Below are 27,952 nucleotides of genomic sequence, written 5' to 3'. Positions count from 1 at the left end.
CAGGGCTGCTGGCTTTCCTTTCTATCTCCGTCTTTTCTCCATCTGAATTGTTTCTCATGCTCTCCCTTCACCCCTCTCTCTCCCTCTCCCTCTGCGCCCCTATCTATCCCTGCCTTCCCCTCTTCCTCTTCCCTATTGCCTCTCCCTGTTTCCCCATCCTTATCCCCTCCACCCCACACCCCCATATGTCTCCCCTCCCTCTCTCTCTCTCTCTCTCTCTCCACAGTTGTCCTAAGCTGGAGGACCTGCCGCCCGAGCAATGGAGCCACTCTACAGTAAGAAACGCCCTCAAGGAGTTACTCAAAGACATGAATCAGAGCTCTCTGGCTAAAGAATGTCCCTTATCACAGGTGCTGAAGCCCAGTCTGCTTATTAAAAAAAAACAAAAAAAACAAACAAAAAGCCCAACCCCACCCCCCCCTTGCTACCATACCACACAACAAAACAAACACCCCTATCACCATCACCTCTGTCTTCTATCCTTAAATTATCAAATGCCCTGAGTTTGGTCAAGTGGGAAAGAGAATTGGCATAGAAAATCTAAATCAATGGCCATTGTCATTTGTTTGCCGCATGATTTTTTTATTTCTTTTACAGCCCCCGACACACACACACACAAACACACACACAGGAACTTGTATACCAACGGCAGCCAAAAAGCAGAGGTGTTGTTGAACGTATGGTTATTGTTAGATAAACATTGGCCCAAACCCAGAATGATCCGGATTGTTTTTGTTCTTTTTCTCATTTAGTTTATTCTCAACATTTCATTGTATCAGGCGGGAGATGTGTACATTCACATGTTAGGTGTTATATTCTGTGTTTTTTTTTTTTTTTTTTTTTTTTTTTTTAGTCGGCTGGGAGGTTGGATGGAAAGCACTAGCTCAGATATTGTATTAACAGGCAGTGTAGTCAGTATATCATAGAGGCAGCTCTGGAGTGAGTGGAATGAAACGGCAGTATATCTCTCACAGGGGCCAATAATGTGTGTGTGTCTGAGTGTGTGCGCGCGTGTGTGTTACAGTGTGAGGAGATGTGTGTGCGTCTCTGTGCATTTGCTCGACTGTGTTTGTGCAACATATATCAATGCACAGGAAGTGTATGTGAAAGTGTTATTTGTGTTTTGCATGTGTGTGTGTGTGTGTGTGTGTGTGTGTGTGTGTGTGTGTGTGTGTGTGTGTGTGTGTGTGTGTGTGTGTGTGTATTTAGATCCAAGCCTGTGCGTAGGTGCCTTCAGTATGAAGCCAGCTCTCCTCCCAGGCCACCGTATGGTCACCTGGAGACCCTCATTTGCGCTGCGTGTGCGTGAGCGGCTGCTCTGTGTGTGTGTTTGTGTGTTTAGCCGGGCATGAGCAGTGCGCTGATGATGTAAAGAGTCCCTGGGTGGCGTTCAGGCAGAGCCCAGCCCGGTCTGGTAATCACCCTGTTTACGGTCCATATGTGAAGACGGCTCAGAGGAGAGCACACGCTAGCTCAGAGGATCTAACGCACAGACACACACACACACACACCCAGACACACATTTGCTATTTTCACATACACACTAGTCTCAAATTAAACTGAAGATTGTTTCAGCTCTCCAGTGAGGATGAAAGATGGTCCTGAAAATATCTTTAACTGAATCTCTTTCTTTCTCTCTTGTATCTATTTTAACAGCCAGTTTGGTCCTGAGTTCAGATCTGAATGGTATTAAATGCAGAAACTGCAGCCATTTGTGGTATCTTCAGTCAAAAGGAATTTTTTATATTGTTATATTTTGCAATTAAAAAAATATATATTTCTTTGTCTTTTTTATGTCAGCAAACTTCAAAATGCTAATCCAGTTTTTAAGTCTTTAGTGTAATTTAAGAAATCTGCAGCTTTGCTCTGTTGTTCATTCATACACGTATCTGTGTCTGCCTTGTTCAAACATGGCTGCCATGATGGTGTTTGACATCTGTTACTCTGTGGGGCTTCATGTGACCTGCTACACCCATAGAGCGGTGGTTTGTTCCTCCTAAACCCAATTGGTTTTTGAGACCGGTTGTCACATTTGAGGGATGTCAGCACTTTGCCTCGTTACGTGAACTCGCGCCGCCCTTGTGACCAGTGACGTTTCCTCTCGCTTGTAGTCTGAGGAGGAGGTGAGAAGCCGAGAAGCATTCGGCCTGACCCTCTGAGTTTTCTGAGTTGGCCAAAGAAGTGAAATGAGTGGGAGGGGAAAGGGGTGTTGCAGGAGGGAACAGAGGATTGGCACCTTTTCAGGATTAGTGTTTCCTTGATATTCTGCAGCGTAATCCCAGACCGAGAAGAGAGGTTAACAGATGAGAGAATCACAGCGAGCCAGTGAAAGAGAATTAGCCCACCTCTGAACAGGGCTCTGAAGAGAGAGGGAGAGGAGGGGCAGCAGAGCAGGGAGGGGCGGGCGGTGGGGGGTTATTTTGTGAAATGCTGCTTTTGTCCGGTGCCTTGTCAAACATTTAGTTTCTTTCTTTTGTAGTGGGGAGTCATGCTTTGTGTGTTTGGCCTACAAATTACACAATGTATTCACTCATGGCCATTGTCATTTGGCCAGAGGAACCTGTGTTCTTAAAGATTCACTGTTAACAGTTCAGAGAAGCCCCGCCAAAATAAAACTTCTCCTCATTCTGCCTCAATGAGCCATCCAGGCTGGTTAATGTTTTTTCTTAGGTTGCTACCAAGCTTAGCAACCCCCTTGCCCATGTTCGCAGAAACTATGGCAACAAACGAGCTTCCCCTCACCTCACCCCACTCTTTCCCATTGCCACCACCACCTCATCTTGCCCACCCACCCCCTGCTCACTCTCACTGGGCGGCCCCTGATGCACCAGCTGCTGTGTTGCGTAGCAGCAAATAGTCATCAAAATGCCATCTTTGCAGGCCTTCACCACCTCAGCTGCCATAGGCACAACCTGGGTGCCAGAGGAAGTGTGTGCATGCATGTGTGTATATATATATGAGTGTGTGTGTGTGTGTGTTAGATTGAAGGGGGGGGGGGGGTCACTTTACTTGAGGTGGATATGCGCCATAATTGAGCTGTGTTAGATGTTGGCGAGAGACAAGGCACAGTGTTGCAAATGGGATGCGCATTTTCCCCAGCTGATTCAAGACATCAGGCTAAGTTGGAATGTGCGTGTGTGTATGTGTGTGTTCAGTTGTGTATGCGCATGTGTGTTAATCTACATGTGCATTTGTGTAACTGCACCATGTGTGTTTGTCTGCAGGGGTTGTGCTCAGTGTGTGTTTGGATTTGCCAGCGTGTGTGCCACACTTTGACGCTGGCAGCTGGGTGCCTACAGTACCTGCCTGCTGCACCACTACTCTCTTACACTCACACACAAACACACACACACACACACACACTCGCTCTCTCCTTCTCTCTCACTCTCGCTCTCTCTTCCTGTCTCCCATGATGGGGTGTAGAGTAGATGTTGGGGACCGATAGCAGCCCAGTGCCACTTCCTGGTCTTGCTGATAAGCTCTCTGTGCTGCAGATGGCTATCACTTAAAGGGTCCACACACATGCTCGTGCACACAAAGACACTCACACACACCCACTCACACACACACACACATACATAGCCATGCTACCTGTTGACAAGCCCTTGCACAGTCCTCCTGCTGGCACCGCAGTGGCAGCAGAGGCTCTGGTTATTTGCTTGATTTCACTTAGTGCAGATGCATGTGTGTGTGACAGAGCAGTGGGGAGAGTAAGAGAGAGAGAATAGGTGTGTGTGTGTGTATTGTTGCATTCACACATACACGCAGGGCCCCCTGTGAGAGGTAGAGTGATGTATTGAGGGAGAGGGCTGATTAATGAGGAGCGTTTATTAGAACATCTGTGTCAAAGATGGCGGAGAAAGAGGGAGAGAGGGAGATAGAGAGAAAGATGGGAAGAGACAGAGAGAAAGGCACACCATCTTCTGCAGGCCTCTTGTTTGTTGCCTGGAGCTGCCTTAGCCCAGATATACTGTAAATAAAACATGGCAGGCTGGAGGAGAGGAGTTCATTATCCCCTTGACTTACAGGAGAATTCTTCTTCCTTGAAATATATGGTTTTCAGATGGATCTTTGGCTCTGAGGACCAGATTAAACTGGAATGTGTGGTTTGCTGCTCTACCAGTCGTAATCCCAAATATTCACTCACATTTTTCCAAGGCAGTAAATCATTCATTCTGATTTGCACAGGCTTTTTCCACATCATGAGGAATAAACAGGAGTCATCATTTTAAAACCATAGAAGCCTGAACTTGCATTTGCTATTTACTAATATCTGCATGAATCCAAAAGACGGAGCTGCTTCAGGCTTCAATGTATAAGCGATTAAAAGGGCAATTTGGGCAATGTGACTTCGTAACCCCAACCTGAACTCTATCAGGGTTTTCATTGAATTAAGACTAGAAAAGCCTTGCTGTGGACCCGTGCAAGTTCACATGCCAAATTGTTCATCCTCCTGTTTTTCATCATGACAGCATGATGCACCACAGCATGGTTGGCACAGATTCACACCCAGCTGCAGTCACCAACGTGACTCTCACCTCACTTTCCCATATTTGACTTCACAAAAAATAAAATATAAATAAAAATAAGTGGCTGAAGGGGTGTGATTGACTGTACCTGGTACAAGCAGGTACAGCGAGAGTCACGTCCCTGATGATCTGTGGCTGAGGTCGGAGTCTTTGGTTACTTGTGTCAAAATGTAAAGAACAGCGACACAAAACTTCAACTTTAAAATTTATTTTGTTTCCTTTTAGTTGCATTTTAATTATTTTGCACCAAGACATGGCAGCTTGTACGGTCAATGTCTTTGAGAACTCGAGCCTGTGTGTAACTCTCTGGTGATATTGGCGCCAAAAGTCCAGTGGAAATTTTTCATCCTATAACTGTTTGTAGTTAGAGGCTGGTTGGAGCAGTGCTTAAAGCTGACTAGCTTTTGCTTTAGATCCATCCCTGCTACAGTTTGCGCCTCTTGGATCTGTTCTGGGTGAGCATGTGTTAGCTTTAGGAGTGTTGCCATCACATAAGATGCATACGGCTTTAATAGAGAGGTCAGGAGTTCAGAGTTCAGTCAGATCGACCTCCTCTGACAGCACAGCTGCCTCCTCGTGTCCCGCGTTTGTGCAGAGAAGCTGGAGCCAGAGAACCAGAATCATCCTGTACCAGTTCATTGTGCTCCCACCACCATGCTGTTCTGCCAGAAGGTTCCCCCGCCATCCTCCAAGTGCATATATTATAGAAAATGATAAAGATGGCATACCTGTAATTTGAAAACAGATGGTTTGGTTCTTTTGAATATTTATAACAATCAAAAACAATTTCTCCTGCACCAACCTCCCTATTTGCCCGGAGGCCAACAAGGTGTTAAAACATTCATTTTAATGAAACTGGAAGAGAAAAAAAAAACCTCTTTGTTTTTCTCAGGCGAAGGAGGATGGTTGAAGTTAATGTAGAGAGGGCAAAGAGTCGACTGTAAAGGGAGAGTAGAGCACACATGCGGCAGAGAACGACATGCTCAGCGCGGCCCTCAATCTGGTTGAAGTTGTTGTCTTTAACAGATTGTATAAATAAAGAGCTGAAAAATAAAAGAGGTTTATCTGTTTACATTGCCCGACTCCCCAGATGCTGATATTCAATAAGCTATTATCTTCTTTCCTTTTGAAGGTAAATATCTTTCCTGCCGCCTGCTCTTGATGTCAACAGATGCAGAACTCAGTTGACCTTATAATTTACCCACTTGAAAATAATAAAAAAAATCTTCAGACAAACTCAACGGCATTTGATAAAATAAAAACAAAAAGCACAGATAAAGACTTGTTTGATTTAATTTGTTTTACCTTTAGAGGATGAGATCAGAAATTTCTGCATGTCTGATACTTTTCAGTTGTGGGTTTTTTTTTTAGTGCTGGGTTTTACCATGTCCCTATCTTTTATTTGTTTTGACAAGCTACAGTGTTACTGCATGTTTCACAAGCTTTAATATTATGTCTGTATTTTCCACAATGAGAATCTAAAGTCCCTCTCTCATTCTCTCTCCCTCTCTCTCAATCAATCTCTCTCTTTCAGAGTATGATTTCCTCCATTGTGAACAGCACTTACTATGCAAATGTGTCGGCGGCGAAGTGTCAGGAATTTGGGCGCTGGTATAAACATTTCAAGAAGACAAAAGATATGATGGGTAAGCAAAACGGAGGGGCGCAAAGTATGGCGCTCACACTTTTGTCTCTTTGCACACACACACACACACACACACACACACAGACACATACACACACCAGTCACCATTACAATATGTTCTCTAACCAACCGTCTCTTTGTCTTCCTGCTGCTGCATGAAGCAGAAATACATTTTTATCTTGTTATCTAATAATTCAAGATAGCGCCATCGAACACAGTGTTATCTTTGATTTATACATTATTGCTTTAACTAACACTAATGCTAGAGTCAAACAGAGGCCTCTAACTGTTTTATTTTTTTGTTTGCGTGTGAGTATAATGCTTTTTTTTCCACAAACGAAAAGCAGCAATGACTTGAACCAGCCACCGCCTAGTCTGAAATTCAATTAGGTTTTCTTATCAACCCTCTAACAACGCATGCTTTATATTATCTCAAAAAAAAAAAAAAAAAATCCCCTTTGACCCACCAGGAAATGAGGTTATATAATCCCACTAGCACCCTTTCTGGAGATAGAATTCCGATATATTTTTATGTCTTTTGATTAAGCAGAACACCACTCTGTTGTGAGGCTCATAATGCAGTTTAATGTTGAGATATTAGCTTTAACAATCTGTTGAACAATCTTTTTTTTTTCTTTGCCAGTGTGCTGCTGCTTGCAGTGATGACACATGAGATATTACAGCAAAATGTTTTCACAGCGTCCATGCAAATAGCGTGTTGTGATCATATCTAATCTGATGGGTTTTTTTTTTCTTCTGTTAAAGTGGAAACATACGCTGGGAACATTATTTACTTCAGACCTGCTCTACTTGTGTATTCTCTTGCATACTCCCACACATTTTCTGTCACAATTGTCTTTTTTTTTGGTTGTGTGTTCCTCAAAAGTGGGACTGCTGCAGCTGCCAGCCCGGCCCTAGTGCTGCTGGTGCTTTTAAATGCCATATTTCTTGCTTAGCTGCAGTGGGTGAGAAGTGTTGTAGGAAGCCTTAACCCCAGTGTTTCTTTGTTCACAATTCCTTACTGTGTGTATGTGTGTGTATGCGTGTGTGTGTGTGTGCGTGTGTGCGCATGTGCGTGCCCTGCCATCCGACTGTGCAGGCATGCGCCAACCCTCCCAGCTGGAGGGCTACCTGGGTACGTGCGTCCTCCGCGAGAGCCCGCGTGCCAATGCACTAGGTATGTCGCAACATGGGCACACACTAACACACGCATGCACATACACACACACACAAACACACACACACACACAAACACTTGGTTTTCTTTTACTGTGGAGGACATTACATTGACATAAATGAATTCCTCGGTGATTTACCCTAACCTCAAGTATCACCACTACACTCATTACAACTCTAAATCTAACTTTATTGAAAAAAAAACAAGCTTTAACCATAAAATTCAGCGCTTTATTGCCATAATGTAAGTTTTTTGTCCCCATACCTTGATTAATAACAGCAGATAAGCACATACTCAACATGTGAGGAGCTACATTCCCTCCTTAATGCCTAAACTGTATGCTCAATGTGAAAATCCCCGTTAATGCCCAAATCTCAATTATAATCTTAATCTTAATCCCAAACCTCAAACAGCACTTTAAAATGACATTAAAATGAAAAATGACTCATTCACTTTGTTAGCTCATTTTCTGTGTAGCATTTGAAGACCTCCTCCTCGTCTCCTCTGCAGTCAAACTTAAAATGACACAAGGGGTAACATTTGTATGTTTTTGAACCATCCATCCATCACACACTCAACATGAAGTCAGTCACTTTTCAACTAGAGGACACCTCAAAGAGGCATCAACTGCTCAACTGTTCACTTGAATGTTTTGTATCGTTCTCTGGGAGGATATCAAGGGACCGATAAGAACAAAACCACAATGTCTACGTACAGAGGGGCGGTGATAACATCTCAGGATGATCTTACGCACATTCACACAAACTCCTAGAGCCCACGTTTCATGTTAGCCAAACCTCAGACACAAAACCTTGGCACACGTGCCTCAGGTGCCCACCACACACCCACGGCAACTCCCCCAACCTCAATATTCATGACGGGCTGCTGTCTGCTGTACGTACATGGCCACACATGGCAGGAAGAGCAAGCGCTGGTGAAATGCCAAGCATGAAGGATGGAAGAGAGAGAGATGGAGAGAGAGAGCACCGCGGTCATCCCTTTGTGCTTTGGCCACGGCGTCACATGTGACTCTGCATTTACTTCACCACTCTGCGTTCAGCAAGCAGTTTGAGCCTGAAGTCAAGGGGAATAAGTACCTGGTCACAGGTGCTGGCAAGCTGCGCCGCCGCTCTGCCAGCTGAAGTGGAGTTACCGGCCGCCAGCGAGTGCCGTGTCGCTCCTTTTGACGTGGCGGTGCTGGTGCAGGGACGCCAACACAGGAGAGAGAGAGACAGAGAGAGTTAGGTCACTTTGCATGTCTCTCTCTCATTCCTTCTCTCTCTTTCTCTCACACACAAACACACACACTCCCGCCCTCCCCTCAGCCCACATCCCATTCCCATTGTGTGTTTAATCCGGGGCTCTTTTGTGGCAGGATTCCACACGAGGACTCCCGCTTCTGTGGCAGCCTTTTTCTCCCAGGGCCTGCCATGCTCTTCTGTCACCCCTTCTCTTTTCAATTTGCATGGAAATGCCTCCGTGTGCCTGTGTGTTTGTGTGTTGTGAGCATGCCCCCCAGCAGTCTGTGCGAGCAAGGATATGCGGCGCGCGCACACACACACACACACACACACATACATTCACATATGAGTGAATAGTCACGCCATACCATCAGAGCCAGGGAATGCCAGGGATTATGGGAAGAGATGTGATTATTACCAAGATTTTTTGTTTTGTTTCTCTCCCCCCTCCCCAACATCATTTGTTTTCGACAAACGCTCAATAGACCCGTCTTGGCTGAGTGTTTTGTGCTTGCTGACAGTTAAGAAACCAGCAGCTCAAACACACCATTATTGTGTGTATTTTTGGAAAACATCCATACACTTAATCTTTCATCTGATGAAAAATTCAGCTTGTTGAAGACCCCCCCCCCCTTCCCCTCCCCCTTCTACCCATAACAGCAATTTACGCTTTTCACAATCTCATATGATGCTTTTCTGTGAAGTGTGGAGGCCGCAGCGCGTTTATAAGGTGTTAATGTTGCCATCCGTATGAATTCTTGAACGCTGCCCCCTCACTCGCTCACGCACTCTGCACAGCGCACGCAAACCAGCCTCGGTGTATGCAAGTCCCTTAAAGATAGACGGAAACCTGAAAACATTCAGCGGCTCCAAATGCTCATTCACTTCGCTGTGGGTAGCACTTTGAATGTTAAATCATTGTTTTCATCCTCTAAGCACATAATTTAAACCTGCCTTAAAATATTCCCTCACAGCCATTATGGACTTAAAGATTCCCAAAGCAAGAGAGGCCGCAAAAAAAATCTCTAAAAGGCCATTAAATGAAGGCGCACAGACAGTTCAAGTCAAGTCAGTTTTAGTGCATCCAAAACAAGGCTGTTCCTCAGGTTACACACCGTATCCTCCTCCGGCGTACTCCTCCTGTCTCCGCTCACTGCTCCCTGCATTTATGTTTAGACCACCCTCCCCTAAAAATGTCATATTGGCTGGCTTGTGTTCCTTATTTTAGAATTAAGGATGTAAAGGGAGAATCAGATTTATCAGCATGGCTTCTGTCTTTGCGGATACACACACACAAACACACACATACACACAGTAATCCTGTGCTTACACATACACACACTCCACTGTTTCTCCAAAAGTTTTTTTCACATGATGAGGCTACAGACGTTCTGAACTTAATTTCGAAGGCATGGCTTGTGGAAGACACAGGTCAAACACAATGACGCTCTTTTATCTGCGTTTTCATCTTTTTCTTTTTTTAACCAGTCGTTGGCTGATCAGCTGGAATGTTAGCTGACAGGCCGAGATTCACCCAGGGCTGAAGTTTGATCTGATACAGAGAAGATCTGTTTCATTTTTCTGATTAAAGACAATGGCTATTTGACTGATGGCCATAATTGAACGTTAAGATTTAACTTTTTTTTTAGATTCTCCAGCACTTGTTATTTATTTTTTCCCTCTTTTCTTGGTGTCCTGTGTTTTCTTTGTGATGTTTAAACTGGACTTGAAATCAATAACTGACCGTGTCTTTGTTTTACTGTCTCTGTCTCCTCTGTTTCCTCATCTTCCTCTCCCCTCCTCCAGCTGAGATGGATGGCTTAGCTGACCTCTCCCCACCCGGCTCTAACCACAACCACAATCACCTGGGCTTCTCCCAGCAGCAGCAGCCAATCCCGGGCAGCACAGCGGAGCAGACCCCCTCCTCGCCAGTGCCGCCGCTGCCTCACGCTCCGCCGTCACACGGTGGCCAGACAGGAGGCCGGCAACCCCAGCTCCCCGGACTGCACCACCCGGGCCTGGTGTCCACACCCATTAGCCCCCAGCTGGTCAACCAGCAGCTCGTGATGGCACAGATCCTCAACCAGCAGTATGCAGTGAACCGGCTGCTGGCGCAGCAGTCCCTGTCACAGCAGTACCTCAACCACCCACCTGTCAACCGCAGCTCCCACACCAAGCCCCTGGAGCCACAGGTGGCATCAAACACAGAGGTGTCCGTCGAGATTTACCAGTGGGTGAGGGACGAGCTGAAGCGGGCTGGAATCTCACAGGCCGTCTTCGCCCGCGTGGCCTTCAACAGAACCCAGGTGAGGTGGGAAGACAGATGGGCTAGAATAAAGTGACTTCAAAAAATGAAAATCTAAAATTATTGTCAGTACTAAAAATCTTTATGTCAATTTGACTTTTAATTCCCCTTCATGCTACTTTTGATGAAGCAGCTCTGGTTTGGCAGCAGGTCGAGACTGAACATTCTCAGATTTAACCAAATTAGATCATAATTTGCCGGTCAATGAAACTGATATTTATCATGGATTTTAGAAATTGTAAAATTTATAATAAAAGCCAACAATGATAAATGCAGGAGTTATTTTATGTACTTTGGTACTGGACATGTTTGCTACAACATTTCAGGTTGATTTAAGATTTCATTAATCTTTTTTCATATAATTTAATTTTAATTTCATTTTTATATCTTTAATTTTATGCCCCAGTCTGATGCAGATATTCACAATGTAATAAAACATTTAAAGTACAAACAGAACCTATAAAAATAAGACCTTAAACTTCCTGGAAAACTGCTGCAACACTACAGTTACAGGGTGTAACTAAAAAAACTAAACAAAAAAAAAGTACAACCAAATATGTCATTGTTAATGTTCCAACAAGAGATCAGTCATCATCAGAGGGAGGGATCTGTGTCCACACCAACATCCTTTTTCAGGGAAAATACATCACATTAAGGAAATTACAAAACATTTTCATGGGACCACTTTTACTAGGAAGTATATACAAAGGCCTGGTGTTTGAATCTGTTTATTTCCACGGCTTATATCTCATTCATAATTCTCATACACTCCAGTAACGTAGCACCTCTAATGTACTTGAAGACAGCTGGCAGGCTGCCATGTGAAAGACCCAGGCTCGGTCATGGCGTGAGTTCTCTCTCTGCCAAAATATGTGGTTTCACTTCATAGTCAGAGGCCTTACACACACACAAAAACACACACACACACACACAAAAGTCAGTGATAATGTCTTAAGATGTATTATGTGTATTAGAGGAGGTTCGAAGGAGGTGACAGAAAACCTCATTACGACTCCATTCCCTTTGAAGTCGCTGTACGGAAAAGAAAAGAACAGAAACTGATAAGGATCTATTAGAATTCGAACATACAGAAACACCCCCTTAAACATAAGTGTGTGTGTGTGTGTTCTATGGAGCAGTCAGACAGTGGTGTTTTTGTGCAGTTGGGCAAGCTCCCACACAAACAGAGTCTTATCTGTGTCTGATATGAGGAATTAGCCCAATGTGCCGTTAGAGAGTTTGCCTTTGGAGGATTATTTATTAGGCATTTGTTTTCTCCACCAGCCTGTGTTAATAAAAGGAAAGGGGAGGGAGGGGGGGTAATGACGTTCTCAAGGTGCTGCTGTCAATGTAGGAGGCAGAAGCGAGGAGTTGAGGCTGTTTTCTTTTTCTTTCATTTCTTTTTGGGAGAGGAAACTGATTGACCAAAGTGATAGACAACGTGGGTTAATGGCGAAGAATGCTAAGCATGCATACACTGGGTGCAGACACACAGTACAAACATAAAGGAGATATGCCATCAATCTGTCCCGTGGGTGCTTGTGTACATCAAGTCTCCTACACCATAAAAAACGTCACTCATTAATGTGATTGTGTGTCTGTCCGCACTTGTCTGGATACCACAGAACTACCTTTATAAGCGTGACACATCTAGCTGCATAGTCAGACAAATGGCACCAAGCACATATTTGCAGCTTTACTCACTTCCAAAGAGGATGTGCATGCTCAAAAAAAAATAAGAAAAATAAAAAATAAAAGCATGAGTATGTTTTCTCCATCACCTTGTTTTATTACCAAATCACACCTATTGATGGCGAGAGAAGCAGAGCGATGGTTTGCACAGTGTGTGGCCAAGAGCTGATGAAAAGGCCCAATCACACGTCTCTGATAATGGAGTCATCGCCGTCTCGTAATGATGGAATTGAGCGCTATTGAAAAGTAAACAGAGGATACACTGATTGCCCGCCGTACAAGACTTCCACATTTCAAGCGAGTGGCTGCGGCTCTTATCCAGAGCAACACGCCGCTCGAAGAACATGTCCAAGATCTGCTAAATGAACATCAAAGTGTAGTGAGTTCGAAGGCCACACAAAAGTTTCAATGAAGTGGGTTTGTCATCGTATAATGATCGCTGATGAAGTGCTGTGAGCTGACAGCAGAGTGATACGTTTCTACTTGAAGACAACGGTTTTCTCTGATGAAATGATTTTACAGCACTGAGAATGACTGCTGTCTGGAAGAGCCTGTGACTCAACCTACTTCTACACGCAAACTCTACGTGGAGTAAAAAAAAAAAAAATGTGGTCTAAATATTGAGTCCTAAAAGGTTGTATTAGTTTACAGTTTAAGTGTCTCCAGTGTCATTAGAGTCTCCTTTTACAATTATTTAAAATCCTCTAATGTGATCATTCTCCTTCTTGCTCCCCCACCACCCAACCAATCATTCACCACCTCTCCTCCACCTCACCATCTCCCGCCGGGCCCCATCATGCAGGGCCTGCTGTCTGAGATCCTACGCAAGGAGGAAGACCCTAAAACAGCCTCCCAGTCGCTGCTGGTCAACCTGCGCGCCATGCAGAACTTCCTGCAGCTGCCAGAGGCCGAGCGTGACCGCATCTATCAGGAGGAGAGGGAGCGCAGCCTGACAGCCGCATCCGCAATGGGCTCTGCTCCTCTCATCAGCACTCCACCCAGCCGACCTGTACAGGTACCAGATGTTTTATACTTCTCTGTGCATCCTGTGGTTACTCTGTATTTAGGTTCAAGATAACTCAATGTTGTCTTGAATGTTTCTATGTAGGACTTAATTGGGAGATATGAGCTTGGTTTTATTTACGTTTTTTAGAGGAAGAGTTGATCTATAGACAGAAGAATACAAATGGGATTACACCTTAATGCACAGAGGTGTTTGTTAACGGTAGCATTGGAATATAAAAGTCAGAGGCAGATTTATCCTTCTCCATCAAGGTTTTCTGCTGCTGCTGCTGTGGATCCCTACAGCACAGGTTTACAGGTTACAGCTGATTTATGGTTTGACCAATCAAGTACTGCAACACTAGCTGAATGTATCATACAGTATAAGGCAGGTGTCTTTCATGCACCTAAAGTAATCATATATACATTCTTTTATTTATTTTCTAAAAGAGAATGACAATCATGGAGAGAAGAACTTGAAATGTTTTTAGATCACTCAGTACATACTTGGTTTGTGTTGCCGTGGAGGTAAAAGACATTGTTCAGCGCAGAGTCCTGTATGGGTCCAGGTCTGCATATCTGCACCCTCCCTGCACCTGCAAAGCTTGGTACCGGACCCAATCTGTTACCTACTGTTATCACTAAATCAAATCTGGACCTGACCTGACCCATTGATATAAATCCTGTGACCAACCTCGTGCCTGTGATTAAACATATAAGCTACACAGTCACTTTACAGTGCTTCACTTCCACTCCCACAACTGGTCAACAGCCTTAGGCTAAACAAACATCTGTTTACTTTTCATAAATGTTACAAAAACACAACAGCAATGTGGAGTTCTCACATTGGCTCATGAATGGGTTTAATTAAGCACAACCTATTGAAGAGGTGGACCTATAGGGCCACAGCAGGATCACAGAAAATAGGTCAAATAAAGATTTAGTGTAATAACTGAATAACATTGGCTGTGGTAATTAAGCTATATAAGCTCAACAGCCTAACCTAACATTTCAAATAATTCTAAATTAAAACACATCATGGAGTGTTTGTTACAACAGCAGTGAGACAGGCTAATTAGCCAAAGTGTGGAGACATGAATTCAACTTATGCTTAGCAGAATTTGACTAAATAAACTAAATACACCAGCTACTACTACTACTACGTACTCGTGCTGACATTTAATAACCCTTACGTTGCTGTGCACAAATAGAGTACTGTCCACACTTCCTGGTTTAAGCTGGGTTGTCCGTTCTTGAATCAGCTAAGGAAAAATCTCTTTCGCTGTCTGCACTTGATGCCGAGATGGCGAGCACAGTCCGTGCAGTCAGTGCCAGGAAAGGAAGCATTTTAGCATGCTCCTTCAACCAGAACAAAACCTCAAGAGGATCTTCCTTGAGCGTCTTGAATTCAACACAGACTTTCACCTCGTCCTGAGGCTGCAACATTTCGTCACCGCAGTCCCCCACACCAGCTAAATCATCACTTGCTGAGCGTGGATGGGGGTCTGTTCTCTCGTCTTGGGCACGGGGTGTGATACAAGTTCTTGAAAATTTGTAAAAGTACCATTTGGTCAATGCAAATTTCAAGAGGAAAAACAGAAAAAAAATGTAATTTAATACAGTTATATATTAATTTTTTGAACTTTTAATAATGCTGACAGACACGTCAGTTGCATAAAAAGCACCTTTAAAACTGTACATATTGATTTTTTTTTGCCTTCAAAAAGCCTATTAAAGTGGGTTTGATTATGACTCATTTGGCACTTCTAATTGTCCAATTTGCGAGGTTGTTGGCATAAACACTGATATAGGCATAATGTACCTTCGCTGTGAATGCTCATCACATCAGCCTCGTCTGCAAGCAGCTTCAGGCTTTTTAGTTAAGGATGCAAGAACATTGAGAGCTTATATAGGAGATGCAGCCCAAATTAGTCAGTCGTAAATGGATCCATTTTTTTCTTCAGTGGCGTTGTTAGTCCTTGTCCTTAAATTGCGCCAAAAATGCAATAATGTCACTCAAAGACTCTTTGCTTAGGTTAGTCAGGTGGTCTTCTTCCAGAGGAGCACAGATGTGTGTACTGACTGATAGATTCAAGCATCACGTGTAGCTTGTTCCAGTCTCCACTGATGATGTCAGTGATTGTTTTCAGGGGATTCTGGAGGTTTGTCTTGCAAGCGACTCGACAAGAGCAGATACCTCTTTGTCAAAGACATCATCAACTCAGCCCTCAAGAACTGATTGTATTTAGCCAAGGTTTGCATAATGGCTGATCTGAGGTTATCTGATGTTTTTGTGTAAGGTACCGTCCCATTCGAATGTGCAAAGCCCTCGCTCAGTCAGCTCCTACTGGTTGCTGATGTAACGCAACGTGACACAGACGTAACCGATTTTGCAGTCATCATCTGTCCACGCATCTAAAGTGACTCAGCTGCATTCTAGGTTCTGCAATGAGGCTTTGGTAAATGTCAGTGTCAATGTTTTGTCAGTCTGCCTGATACAGTTGTCAGATCAGCTGAGGATCTGCTCAGCGACCACACGGCTAGCTCGACCACCAACGGCAATCAGCCCTTGTGCCAGTGTGATGAACCCATCAGCACACACAGTTTCAAACAGTCGGATGTTTACCGCTAACTGGGTCACGGCCTTCTTGTCTCATGCTCTGGGGAAAGTATCTGTCGATCGACGCAGCACCTGTGCTCCTGCAGCTGTTGATGTGTTTCCTCAGCGATGAGGTGCCATAGCTTGCTGCCATTAACATCAAAAGCTGACACTTTCTGGTACTATCTACAAGCAACAAAGCCACTGATAACATTATTCTCACAGTCTGTGATCACACGATTTTCTCTCATATGTCCAATGTGATCTTCGACAATATCGTCCACAGTTTTATTTTCTCCACTGGCTAGCAGCTAGCCTAGATCGCTGTCTGATCAGTGACTTCCTGTTACTTAGCCAGATGTGAACTTGGAGGTGAAAGGTTGTGTGGTAGGTAGTTAGTTACAAAAAAAATCCCAAATTATAGGCTAATTACGCTTCATAATATTACGCTGCTTTAGGTGTTTAAATCAACTCCACCTTTATTTTCTCTTTTTTTTTTTTTTTAACCCACTTCTCACCCGCATTTGATTAATTTTTACCCCTCCCCGTAACTGTGAGTCTACTCCATAATTGACAGAGGCTATCAGTGGTGGAAACATGTAGGACGACACCTAAACCATCCAAAGACGACCAATCACAGTTCTTGCAGGCTCTTTGCCTGAGAACCAGACCAGAGAAGTAGTGACATTTGTGAGGATGACTACAAAGTGAAGCAAAGTGCTATGAAAAATTGTGTTGTTGGCTCTGTCCATTAAGGGTTAATGAGATAATTTCTCCCCTCAGAGCAACTTTGCTTCAGATAAATGTTTGTATAAGTATTATGAAAGAAAACTAATAGTTCTTTGAAGTTTCAATGACTGAAATGAGAGTAAAATTTAATAGACGATATCTCTTTCCTGGAATGGAGCACAAGGGCAGACGTAGTTCAGAAAGCATGCGAGTGGAACAGCAGCGGCTTCATCCATACATCACTAAACAACATCTGTGAATAGCTGCAGTTCTGTGAAATGTTGAGCTGGCAAATTTATGCTGTTCAAACACAGACATGCTAGTACACTCACTAGTACACTCTGTTTACTTGTGACAACAGCAAGTATGAGTACAACCAGCACCCTAGTACATTGTTTCATTACACACCTCACATTCCCTTCCATTGTATCAGGCTGTAACCTGTCTGGAAACATGTGGAATGAATCAATGCCAATTCACTCTGTCAACGTGCACACCGGAGAACATACATTACCTTCTCCCTGCATGTAAATGAGTTCTGCATCATCCCTGCCCTCACCACACAGGTGAGAATGGTGCACAAATGATGGATAATTTTTTGTGCTAATTTTGACCTTTTAGCACGCATTAGGCAGCATTAACAGCCCTCCCATTTCAAAAATAAAGCTCACTCAGTGATGACAAGCTCTGTAAAAGATCATTTAGTCAGTCCCTCTCTCAAAATCACCGCGTACCACAGAACAACTTTGTACCCTCACTGAAAATCTGTGTCCCTCATTTGAAAGGAATGTGGCAACTTTCTACCACTTAAGCCCATTTGAAGTGCGGTCAGCTGCATCTAGGAGGTGAGAGGGGCAGACAAAGGCCTTCTCTGTCCTGTCCTCGGTGAAGATTTGGCTTTAATTTAGGTGAGAAGGACAGAAAGACAGAAGCTCAGGCCCACCCAACGCTAAAATGGAGGCTCCCCCGCAGTTGTTGTCCTCACAAAACTAAAAGGAAAGAGTCTGATTCAGAGGCAGCGGTGCTGAACTTAAAGCAGGGCCACTTTGCAGTTCACAGCTCATCTTTACAATCAGAGGTTGTGTTAGTGCAGGACACAGTTTCAGAGTGAGGGACTGGACCTTTGCACAAGAATGATTTTCTAAATCACCTGCTGTTAATGTCTTTATTAGCAGAGAGAGGGATTCAGGACTTTTTAATAATCACATCTGAGACCAGCTTCAGATTTGTGCAGATACATGACAAAACAGCAATAAATTTTCAACCTGAACAGTAAATGATAGTACAAGACAAACAAGCTGCAACTATTTCAATCATGAGCCAAAACTCAAAGCTTCTGGTTTGTGTTTTTTTTTTGTACTCATCACTCAGAGAACTGTTGGTACATCAGTACAATATCTTGAGGGCTAATATACTTCACCTGTATGACTTTAGCACATTAACATTTATCATGTCAACCTGTTCCTACACAAGGCAGTTCTCACACACAAACACACACAAACACACACACTTGCATACTCATACACCTGGCCATCTGCCAGCCTCTCCTATGGAGCAATGCGGTTTGAATTTAAGCACATAAATCAGCCAGGGTGGCAATTGAGCCAGAGACAGAGGAGGGTTTTTATTGGCCTCATAAAAACAGATGCAGAGGTATGTTTCTCTCACGTGTACTGATGGGTCGGCTCAACTCCCTCAAAGCCAGTTAGTGCATGTCCCGGCCTTAACAATTAGCTTGACATGGTAACCTGCCGCTCAGACTGACAAGCCCACGTCGAGCTGCTGTAAAACTGGATGAAAGGCCCAGAAACGCTCCCGACATTCCAGCTCCACCACAAACTTTAGGATAATGTGATTGTTTTTAACACAGAAAGGAGCTCGTATTAGGTGTCTAGACAAATACATGAATATATATGTTTTTTGATCACAGGCTCTGTGATCAGTTAGAAGCTGCTGCTGCTATTATGGTTTATTTGCATACCATGTACTGGAACTCATACCCTGCCCTGTCGATGTCTCCTTTCAAAACGGGCTCGTATGGAATGATTCATATGTTAATAGTTCTTGGGTAATGCTTTTATTAGGGCACTTGTTACTCTGTCAAAGGATTTTTGTCAAGATGCAACAAGCCGCTGAATGAAGATGATTTGATTTCACTTGACTTGCATTTATTTTTTAATCACCAGCTTGACATAAGAATAATAACATTTCTAAGTGTTTTTGAGCAAAGTAACGCTGGTGCTGTCTGTGCATAGGGCTAATCAACGTGTGTGTGTGTGTGTGTGTGTGTGTGTGTGTGTGTGTGTGTGTGTGTGTGTGTGTGTGTGTGTGTGTGTGAGGTGGTTGCATGCTCAAGCGTTTGTGAATGCTTGTGTTTAGCCAGACTCCCTTTATTTTTCCTCATGTGAGCCTGAACAAATATGGTTGTGTTGTGTTCCCGACACTGCAGCCCCGGAGGGAAGACTGTAACAGTGTGAGGCCTGAGGACTGGAATCCCCGAATCCCCGTGGGCATTTCCCCTGTGAGCAAATAACTCCGCCCTCATCACCACCACCACCAATCTGAACCCACATATTTTTATAGACCATATACATTCTAGAGTTTATCACCTCCCAGCATGCAATTCTGTTTGCTGTTTCTGTATTAACATGTTTGTAAAGCAGGAAACATTAATAGGAGAAACATGTGATTTTATCTTTCAAATGCAGGGCTATTATTTAAATTTTGATCATTCTTTTGTCAAATAAATATAGAAGAGTAGTGATACACTAGTTAATGTTCTTAAATAGCTTCAGATTTTAATTACATCTAATGTTGATAACTAAATTTAGGTCGTATAGAGCTTATAATTTGTGTTTGTTTAAGCCTAATTATTGTATCAGAAAGTCTGGAAAAATGAAAAGAAATGTTACACAATACATATAGATAGATGTAGTATTTGTGAGAATGAATGTAAATGATCTTCAGGTCAAGTACAGTGACAAAATCCTTTCTCACAAGCAAAAGCTCTCACACACAAAGAAGAAATCAACATCTGACAAAATGTAAGAGTTTTAAATAGAAAATGTGCAGATCTTTTTGTCAAGGATACTTATTGTTCTATTTACTATTACTGTTTCAACAGGTGAAACCGTCGCCTCTGCCGAACGAGTGGAACGGCAAGACGGAGAGCTGCATCCTCAACATCAACTCCACCATCTACGATGAGATCCAGCAAGAGATGAAGAGGGCCAAAGTTTCCCAGGCTCTGTTCGCTAAGGTGGCTGCCTCCAAGAGCCAGGTACCTAAACTCTCAATAAACACCTCACTTTAAAGAAAGGAGAAAGGTTTACAGCAAACCCACAGTCCTGAGGCAAATATATCAACCCTATAAAAACCTTTTTTGGTGTTTTCGGGGCATGGAGTGCACTACTACTACTACTAACACACAGACCATTCTATACCAAGAACACTGAAAGGATGATAAAATATTCAATAATAGATGCACATAACATCATGATATTCATGCAGTTAAATGAAGTAGAAGTAGAAATCTGTCTGAAATGAAACTTGCCTCAGTGCATCAGTGCGGTGATTTATCAACATAATGTCACGTCTTCTTTATTGTGGGTTTGGAGTTTAACAGTCGACACTGTTTCAACACCAAACAAACCTGTTTATATTAGCTGCGCTCAGTAAGGCGATCGGGGCCCCAGTTATCTTCTTCCACAGAGCAGAGAGCTCACACAATACAAGCTTGTGTGTGGTGGAAACAGGGTTAAAAAAAAGAAAAAGAAAACACACCACCAGTTTAACTCTTCATTAAAAGCAATTATAAAAATGTAGCACTAAGGAGTTATTATTAAAGGTTTTCATGTGTCTGTCGGAGGCAGAGTTGGGAAGATTTCCACAATTGTGCTTGATGAAGAAGATGGGGGGAGAAATAGATCACCAAGGGCGGAATAATCTAGAAATATCTGCAAAGGCTTTATTTTTTTCTTGCTGATTAGGATGATTATACCCCCAGATAGCTTTGTTTTACCAAATTGCAGTTTGATGCACAAACCACTGTTTTTGTTAAGGAGTTCAAAGACTCCTGGGAAGGGTGGAGAAAGCGAAAGGGGGAGAGCGAGGCGGTCGCAGCATTAACTCGAACATGTCTCTCTTCTCAAATGAAGGTTTGTCTGGGAACAGGTTTCCAGCCTTCTCCACCTCCCTCCCATCTTTCTGTCTTGCCCCTCTACCTCTCTCACCCCCCAACCCCTCCACCCCCCAGTTTCTGCCTCTCTTTCACGTTCCATTCATGGCAGGCGGGTGTGAATGTGAATTGAGCAGCAGATAAGAAGTGTGCTAATTATGCCTGTGAAAGGGGGCCTGGGAGAGCACTTATCTCTGGCTCCATCTCGTAATGGGCGCTCCCCGGGCAGCTGGTCTCCCCCCTTACTACCCAGCCGGCATTGCCACATCTACCAGCACCGCCAGGCCAGCGGCTGCTCCTCCCCGTCAGGACCCCTGAACCCTGAAAATCAGAGACTAGCACTCAGTTGTCCCAGTCACAGTCCCAATTTTCAGTTGCAGTTTCCTCAAAAAAAAAAAAACTTCTAAAATCCTTTATTGGCCTTATTTCTTTTTTATTTAAGCTGAGACAAGATGTAGTTTTACTTACTCAGTTTTATGTTGTGGGCAGAGAATTGTATAGAATTAGTTTTAATTCCCAGAATTCATGTTAGTCCAACAACATGGGTGGAAACGTCTTTTCCTTCAGTACACAGAAGTCGTAGAATTTCCATGTTGTTTTCTGCAGACAGCAGTATGTCTGCAACAATTCCTCAAATAATTGATTAGCTGCTTGACAGAAAATTAATTGGAATCTATTTTTCTAATCAGTTAATCACTTGAGTCTTTTTTCTGGTGTAAATGCTGTTTCCAGCCTCTGAAACGTGAGCATTTGCTGCTTTTATCACTGTAAATTGGACATGTTTTGGTTTTTCACTGTTGGTCAAACAAAACAAGTAATTTGAATACGTCACTTTGGGCTCTGAGAAATTGTGATTGGCATTTTTCATAGTTTTCTCACATTTTATTGACAAAACAATTAATTGAGAAAATAACTGGCAGAGACGGTGGCAGTTTCCTCTGTCCACACTTTAAACTAATATCCGTACAATTTCATACAGTTTCATTGTATAACAGTCTCAGGTAGATGAATTGATGCAGGGCACCAATTATAAGATGTCACTTGTTTTATTCTTGAAACAGCCAGAAAGAAAAGAATTCCAGGTTTACTGAATCCATTCACATATACCCCGACACAAAACAATGGAGGAAGATCACTCAAGAATCCATATGTGAGGAAGCTAGATGGGTTTCTAGAAGATAAAAATAGATAGAGATACACTGCTGCTCAGGATGGCTTCTGAAGTCACATGATCTCTTGACGTGACTAGATCAGTTCTGTCAGTAAAGGAAAATTTTGGCTGGGTTACTGAGTGTTTGGTACAGCAGGGTTAATTGTTTCTGAGCTCATTATAGTTTGAATCTGTCTATGAGGAAGAATAGCAAAGTTTATATTTAAATATGCAGCATAGACGGGTAGAAAATAACCACCAACCACCAAGCCTCTAGGTAGAGTAGCATGCTAGCAGAGACTGCTGGTGCTGAGCTCGGGAGTGCAGTGTGGATGTGGCTGGTGATGAGGATGGAGGATGGGCTGGACTGGCAGGATGCCCATATGGGGTCCAGGAAAATAATTGTAGGGGGAGGGTGGGGGAGAGGCCTCATCACAGAGGCTGGCGCTGTCCTGTCAGCTCGGTGTGCAGTTCAACCTCTGCCTCTTCAGCTCAGTTTAGGATTTCCCAGCATGCTTACGCAAGCACAGGATCAGGTGACCAGGCTCGGTATTGGTTATTGGTCCCGTATGTATTTGGGGGTGTGTGCATCATGTAGTGCGTGTCAGTGTATTTACCATTTGTGTGTAGCCTTATTTACAGCACAGAGAGACAGATTAGACGGTTTAGAAAGGAAGGAGAAAAATGACAGAGAGGAGAGAATAGAGAGAGGTGGAGTTGACGGAGGTCACCAGTAGCGGTGGTCCCCAGGGTAGAACAGCAGTAAACAGGACTTCACTGATTGGTGTATGCTCCACTGAGTACACACACAAACACACATCTATACTATATATAGATGTGTGTTTGTGTGTGTGCTTTTCTGCGCATCAGAAATGGGTTTATGTGCAGGCACATTTGAATGTGTGTGTTTGTGTCTGTTGGTGTGTATGTGTGTTTGGGGGGTTCCTGGAACGCAGCCATCCTGTCCTCTCTTAGGGCTCGTAACCACAGCAGGGCTCTGCCAGCCCTTAACTGCCCCACCTCCCACCCCTCCTCTCACATATTCAATGTTGCATTTCAATCACACTTTTACTGCCACATATTCAGAGTAGTAACTATAGAGCAGTGACTCTAACCCAGGCTGTATTACTCTATCAGATTAATGCTCGCCATCCACTTCAAGTCTGAGCATACTTTTTTTTTTAAAGTAATCCATGTCCAGCCGCTCTGATCTGTTCGGACACATATTACGTTCACTCTTTGATAAAATCAGAATCATTATTCATGATCCGTCCCTCAGTGATTCAAACTCATCGAATGCTCCAAGAATGCTCCGTCTCCATTTAGCTTCGGGAGATGTCAGATTTGGAGAAAACAACTGCGTGCTACTGGTTCATATCCAGCGATGTCACTGCCAGAAGTAGCTATATTCGCCAAACAGCCCATTTCGTTTTAGCCTGCAGAGGCGCAAGCCATGATCTGGATAGCCTGGAGTTGATGTCAACGTTATTAACTGGCTCAGTAGGACTAGAGCACTATCTAGCAAGCTAGTGTGCTTTGTTCTCATTCACGTAATAGGGGAGGCTTGCTGTGTTGGCTAGCCTGGCAGAGAGGGCGGCTAATGTTCAGTTGAGCAATGGGAGGTTAGCTGAGGGTGGGGTGGAGCAGCTTGGGGGCATTCCTTTGACATAACTTTTATGTCTAAACATCCCCGACACTTCCTGAGAGGAATTGCGCAGTGGATGGAATCAGAGTCCCTGCTGTCATAAAACAAGCACCCTGGGAGCCCCGCGCACCGCAGGGCTCAAAGCCCTCCGACTCCTCATTGACCAGTAGAGTACAGAACGCAGTCACTGCCACCAACGCCGCCCGCCCTCCCCATGTCTCTTTTTCTCTCTGTCTCTCTCTCGTTCGCTCATTCTCCCCTGGAAGAGGCTACGCTAATTAGCCAGGCTCTAATGAGACAGAATGGCACTGATCTGGTCCGCCGCTGCGCCACCGGGGGGGCTGGGCAGGGGGGCTGGTGCAGTAGGGGGGAGAGGGGAGAGCAGGGGGGGAGTTGGTGTATGCCATCTGTCACCCTGCACCCGCCTGGCATGGCAGTCCCTCGAGTGGAGGGTAGGGGGTGGCGATGGGGAGGGGGGGATGGAGTGAGTGCCTCGTTGGTCTGGAGAGGTGGGGGAGTGGGTGGAGGTGGGTGTGGGTGGGGACACTGATACGAGTAGGAAGGGAGGGTGACAAAATAACTGGAACTGCTTCCTTTATGTTTCGAAAATGACTCATTTCCTGTTGCGGGTGGAGCGTGTTTAGTGGTCGTACATGTTTTATAGGGGCTTGAACCCTTTTCTTAGTTTTAATCTCTGATATTTTTCACACGACCCACCCAACCAGACCAAACCAACAACACACACACATAATACACACATACTGCCTGTATCCCTGCCCTCCGTCCAATGGCTGCTTAATAAGAGGGGCAGATGGCTGACCTTTTGGGTGTCTGTTTCTCGATTGTGACCGTTCGGAGGTTTGTCTGTTTCTGAGGAGACACTTGAGGTCAGTACATTAGAAGTCATGTCTTGCATGAAGAGCGTACAAATGGTGTTCAGTGACATCACAGGAAAGTAAAATTGATACAGTGAAGATGTTATCAGATCCCTTTTCATGTGTTTTGCACCACTACTCAGAAGTTTTACTTTGTGTGCTGTGGCAGGGCAGCCATCAAGGCGTCTTCAGTTTTTGTTTGTGGACTCACACTTCCCCACAACGCTCTCTCCCTCAAATTAGGCAGATCAGAGCGAGCATATCACAACCCCTAGGGATCTAAAAGGGCCGTGACTGGTTATTAATTGATTTATTTATTTATCTCTGGTGCCTGCTTGGTTATTAGGTTGCCATGGGAAACAGGCTAGGCCAGATCCTCTCCATTATTAAAGACACAATTTCTTGAACTGGAGACCCAGCTGTCTGAATAATTAATTTAGCGAATGAATTATCTTGCAAACAGTTAAGTCTTCCCCTCCCTCTGAAATGAGCCTTTCTCTTATTGTTTAATGGACAGTGGAATTCCCACCAGCCTGTTTTCTCTCCACTGCCTGTTTCATCGAACCCTCCTCCTCTTAGCAGGAGAACGGGGTCTCACTGAGCATGCCCAGAGCACTTTGTGTCTCTCCTGCCATCTCTCTCACTTACGCCTTACATGCCACCTCTCACCCCATCTGTCTCCAATTGCACAACTCACTCTCCTCCTCGCCTACCTCCTACCCTGCAGACCCAACTTGGATTCTGCCCTGACTGTCAGGACTCCAAACTGTCTCTTAGTCATCACCTCTAGAGCATTATATGACAAATCGTCTCTGCTGTGGAGCAGGTGTTTACTAGTTAACTGAACTAGCACTTCTTGAATAGATCGCTAGTTCTCTCTTAGCGAGTTGGTCTCCTAACCAGTGTGTATCCTACTAGCTGTGCACCTCACCTTACTAGTCCTTGTGCTTTGCTAGCTTGTTAGCAGCTGGTATCCCTGTCCCAGTGACAGGCACAGTATTTTGCTAGTGCTTTCTTTCCTGCAAATATTAGCTAGCTAACCCTCTCTCACTGTCTCCACTTCTCCTGACAGACCACACAGGGCTTGTTCTGAGGCCCATTCTCGCTAATCTGATCAGGCAGGCAAATACGCCGGGAAAAGCGCTTTAATGATCCCCCTAATTACCTCAAGTCAATACCAACTGTATTATTAGACTCGGGGAAAATATTCCATTAGGGTGCCCCCCGTGGGAGTCCCCCCTGTGCGCGCTGATGTCACGCGCTGCGCGCCCCCTACGCTTGTAATTAATTTTATTTACACACGCAGGAATGCACAAGGTCGCACCTGCAGCCCGGAGCCGCCCGACTCGGCCCGCCTAATCAGATCTGTCATAATTACCATTCTGCATGCTTCTGACACACGCCGGGAAATATTTCAATTTAACTACAGCCACTAGCTCCAGCAGATGCAGTCTGAGAGAGAGAGAGAGAGAGAGAGTGTGTGTGTGTGTGTGTGTGTGTGTGTGTGTGTGTGTGTGTGTGTGTGTGTGTGTGTGTGTGTGTGTGTGTGTGAGTGAGGGGGAATTGCATGGGGAGATATTAGCACCTATCCAAGTACTCATGCTGGTGCTTGTGTGCACTTGGTTTTGCTAGCATTATTTGCTCTCCCTCTGTCTTTCACAATCTCTTCTGTCCATCCACATTGTTGTGACTACATCATATTCTTCACTCACTTTTCTAACAATATACTACGTCAGCTGAGCTTAAAGAAGGGCACATAAGCTGCCTTCTTACCTAGGTTCAGAGAGATATTTCAGATATTTTGTGTTGACTTTGTTGCCACTTGTGTAAATATTCTATTTGAGGTACAAGATGAATTTCCAAGTTGAACAAGACACGCAGATATCGTGCTAAATAAACTACTGCATACCGAAGACTTTTATTTCAAAATACTTTTTGGGGATGAAAATTTGTTCAGTTTCATTAGTATCTGAAGCAAACTCGTAGGCCAATTAAGAACACTTATTTAGCTGACATAGACAATTTGCAGGTTCTCAGCTATTTCAATCCCTAATTCAATAAGATCAGTCATGATTTATCAGCTTAATTATGCTTTGATATTAGCAATTAAACCCCAGCTTTGAATTAAATCTCAATCAAGCTCTTATAATTGATGGAATCAGACTCCATGTAGGTGCTTTCTGTGTTTGTAATGTTGCTGCCGTTGTTGTTTATCTCTAGTTCATCTTCAGCGTGTTTGTTGTCTTCTGTGCATTCATCCTCCATCTGCCTCAGCAGTGTCGAACAGAAAAGATTATAAACAAGAGGTAAATTTGTGGTGGGAGAACAGTGTTTGAACATTGTGTGTAGCTCTGCAGATGGAGCTGGTACCCAAATATCAGCCCACCACCAGGCTAAACCAGATCACGGTGCAGTTTCAACAATACTAATATTTGATACAAAGAGGTAAATGTACTGTAGCATCATCAGTGACGTGATTTTTTTTTCCATTTTATGAGATAAAATATGTTGCTTAGAAATAGTAAGTTTACATTAGTAACATTAGATTAATTTGTAACATTATTGCCGTCTTAATTTGTAGATATGTAAATTGTTCTCATGACCCAACACTCGCGTGGTTGCACTGGGAAACCTCCAAGTTGTATTATTGTTGCCGTGTTATGTGCAGTTGTGTGCGTGAGGAAGCGCGTTGCTGAAAAAGAACAAAACGTGGTTTAAAAAAAAAAAAAAAAAGTAACCACACAGATGTTTAATGAGCTTCATTTTAGATGGACTGGTCATTTGCCTTTGGTTATTTTTTATGCTCCATCTGCCTTTATTTGGTTGCTCAAAAATTCCCTGCACACTTTATTGGTCCGCCAGCCATGACGTAAACTGCCACACAGAACTGGTCAGTATTGTTTCTGGGAGCAAGCGCTGACACAGAGGGGGCCATTTCCTGCATAGTCATGCCTTGCCTCCACAATGTGTGCCGTGTTAGCTGTCAGTCTGTTATTGTTGTCAACTCGCTTATTGTATCTGCAGAGGTCGCGACCCCTCTTCAGACAACGTTCACTGTTTGGCTAAGACTTCTCCATGTCGCAGCTCGAATAGAGATAATTGTTTGGCATGTATGATTCAGACTGGCAAATTTCTCTCCTAAAGCTCAGTCACTGACATTCTCACAAAAGAGGATAGTGACACAGT

General features: G+C 43.9%; 1 protein-coding gene across 10 annotated transcripts in view; it reads left to right on the top strand.

The window, feature by feature from the left end:
- The window catches only part of satb1b (SATB homeobox 1b), a 62,967-nt gene that overhangs the window by 22,294 nt on the left and 12,721 nt on the right, over positions 1-27,952 (top strand). For 5 of the 10 annotated variants that reach the window (XM_071470097.1, XM_071470102.1, XM_071470101.1 and 2 more), the window contains 7 exons: positions 227-350; positions 6,064-6,175; positions 7,274-7,351; positions 10,399-10,898; positions 13,392-13,604; positions 19,369-19,440; positions 20,044-20,199. In XM_071470097.1, the coding sequence (XP_071326198.1) occupies positions 227-350; positions 6,064-6,175; positions 7,274-7,351; positions 10,399-10,898; positions 13,392-13,604; positions 19,369-19,440; positions 20,044-20,199 (1,255 nt within the window). The remainder of the gene's footprint in view (positions 1-226; positions 351-6,063; positions 6,176-7,273; positions 7,352-10,398; positions 10,899-13,391; positions 13,605-19,368; positions 19,441-20,043; positions 20,200-27,952) is intronic. The other 5 variants (XM_071470103.1, XM_071470105.1, XM_071470104.1 and 2 more) reach the window with 3 other exon arrangements.

Source organism: Trachinotus anak, unplaced genomic scaffold (assembly GCF_046630095.1).
Source record: "Trachinotus anak isolate AG129_WGS33_773 ecotype Australia unplaced genomic scaffold, CSIRO_AGI_Tana_v1 ptg000032l, whole genome shotgun sequence".
NCBI lineage: Eukaryota > Metazoa > Chordata > Actinopteri > Carangiformes > Carangidae > Trachinotus > Trachinotus anak.
Note: the sequence above shows the minus strand (reverse complement) of the source record. Positions and strands in the feature narration are given on the sequence as shown.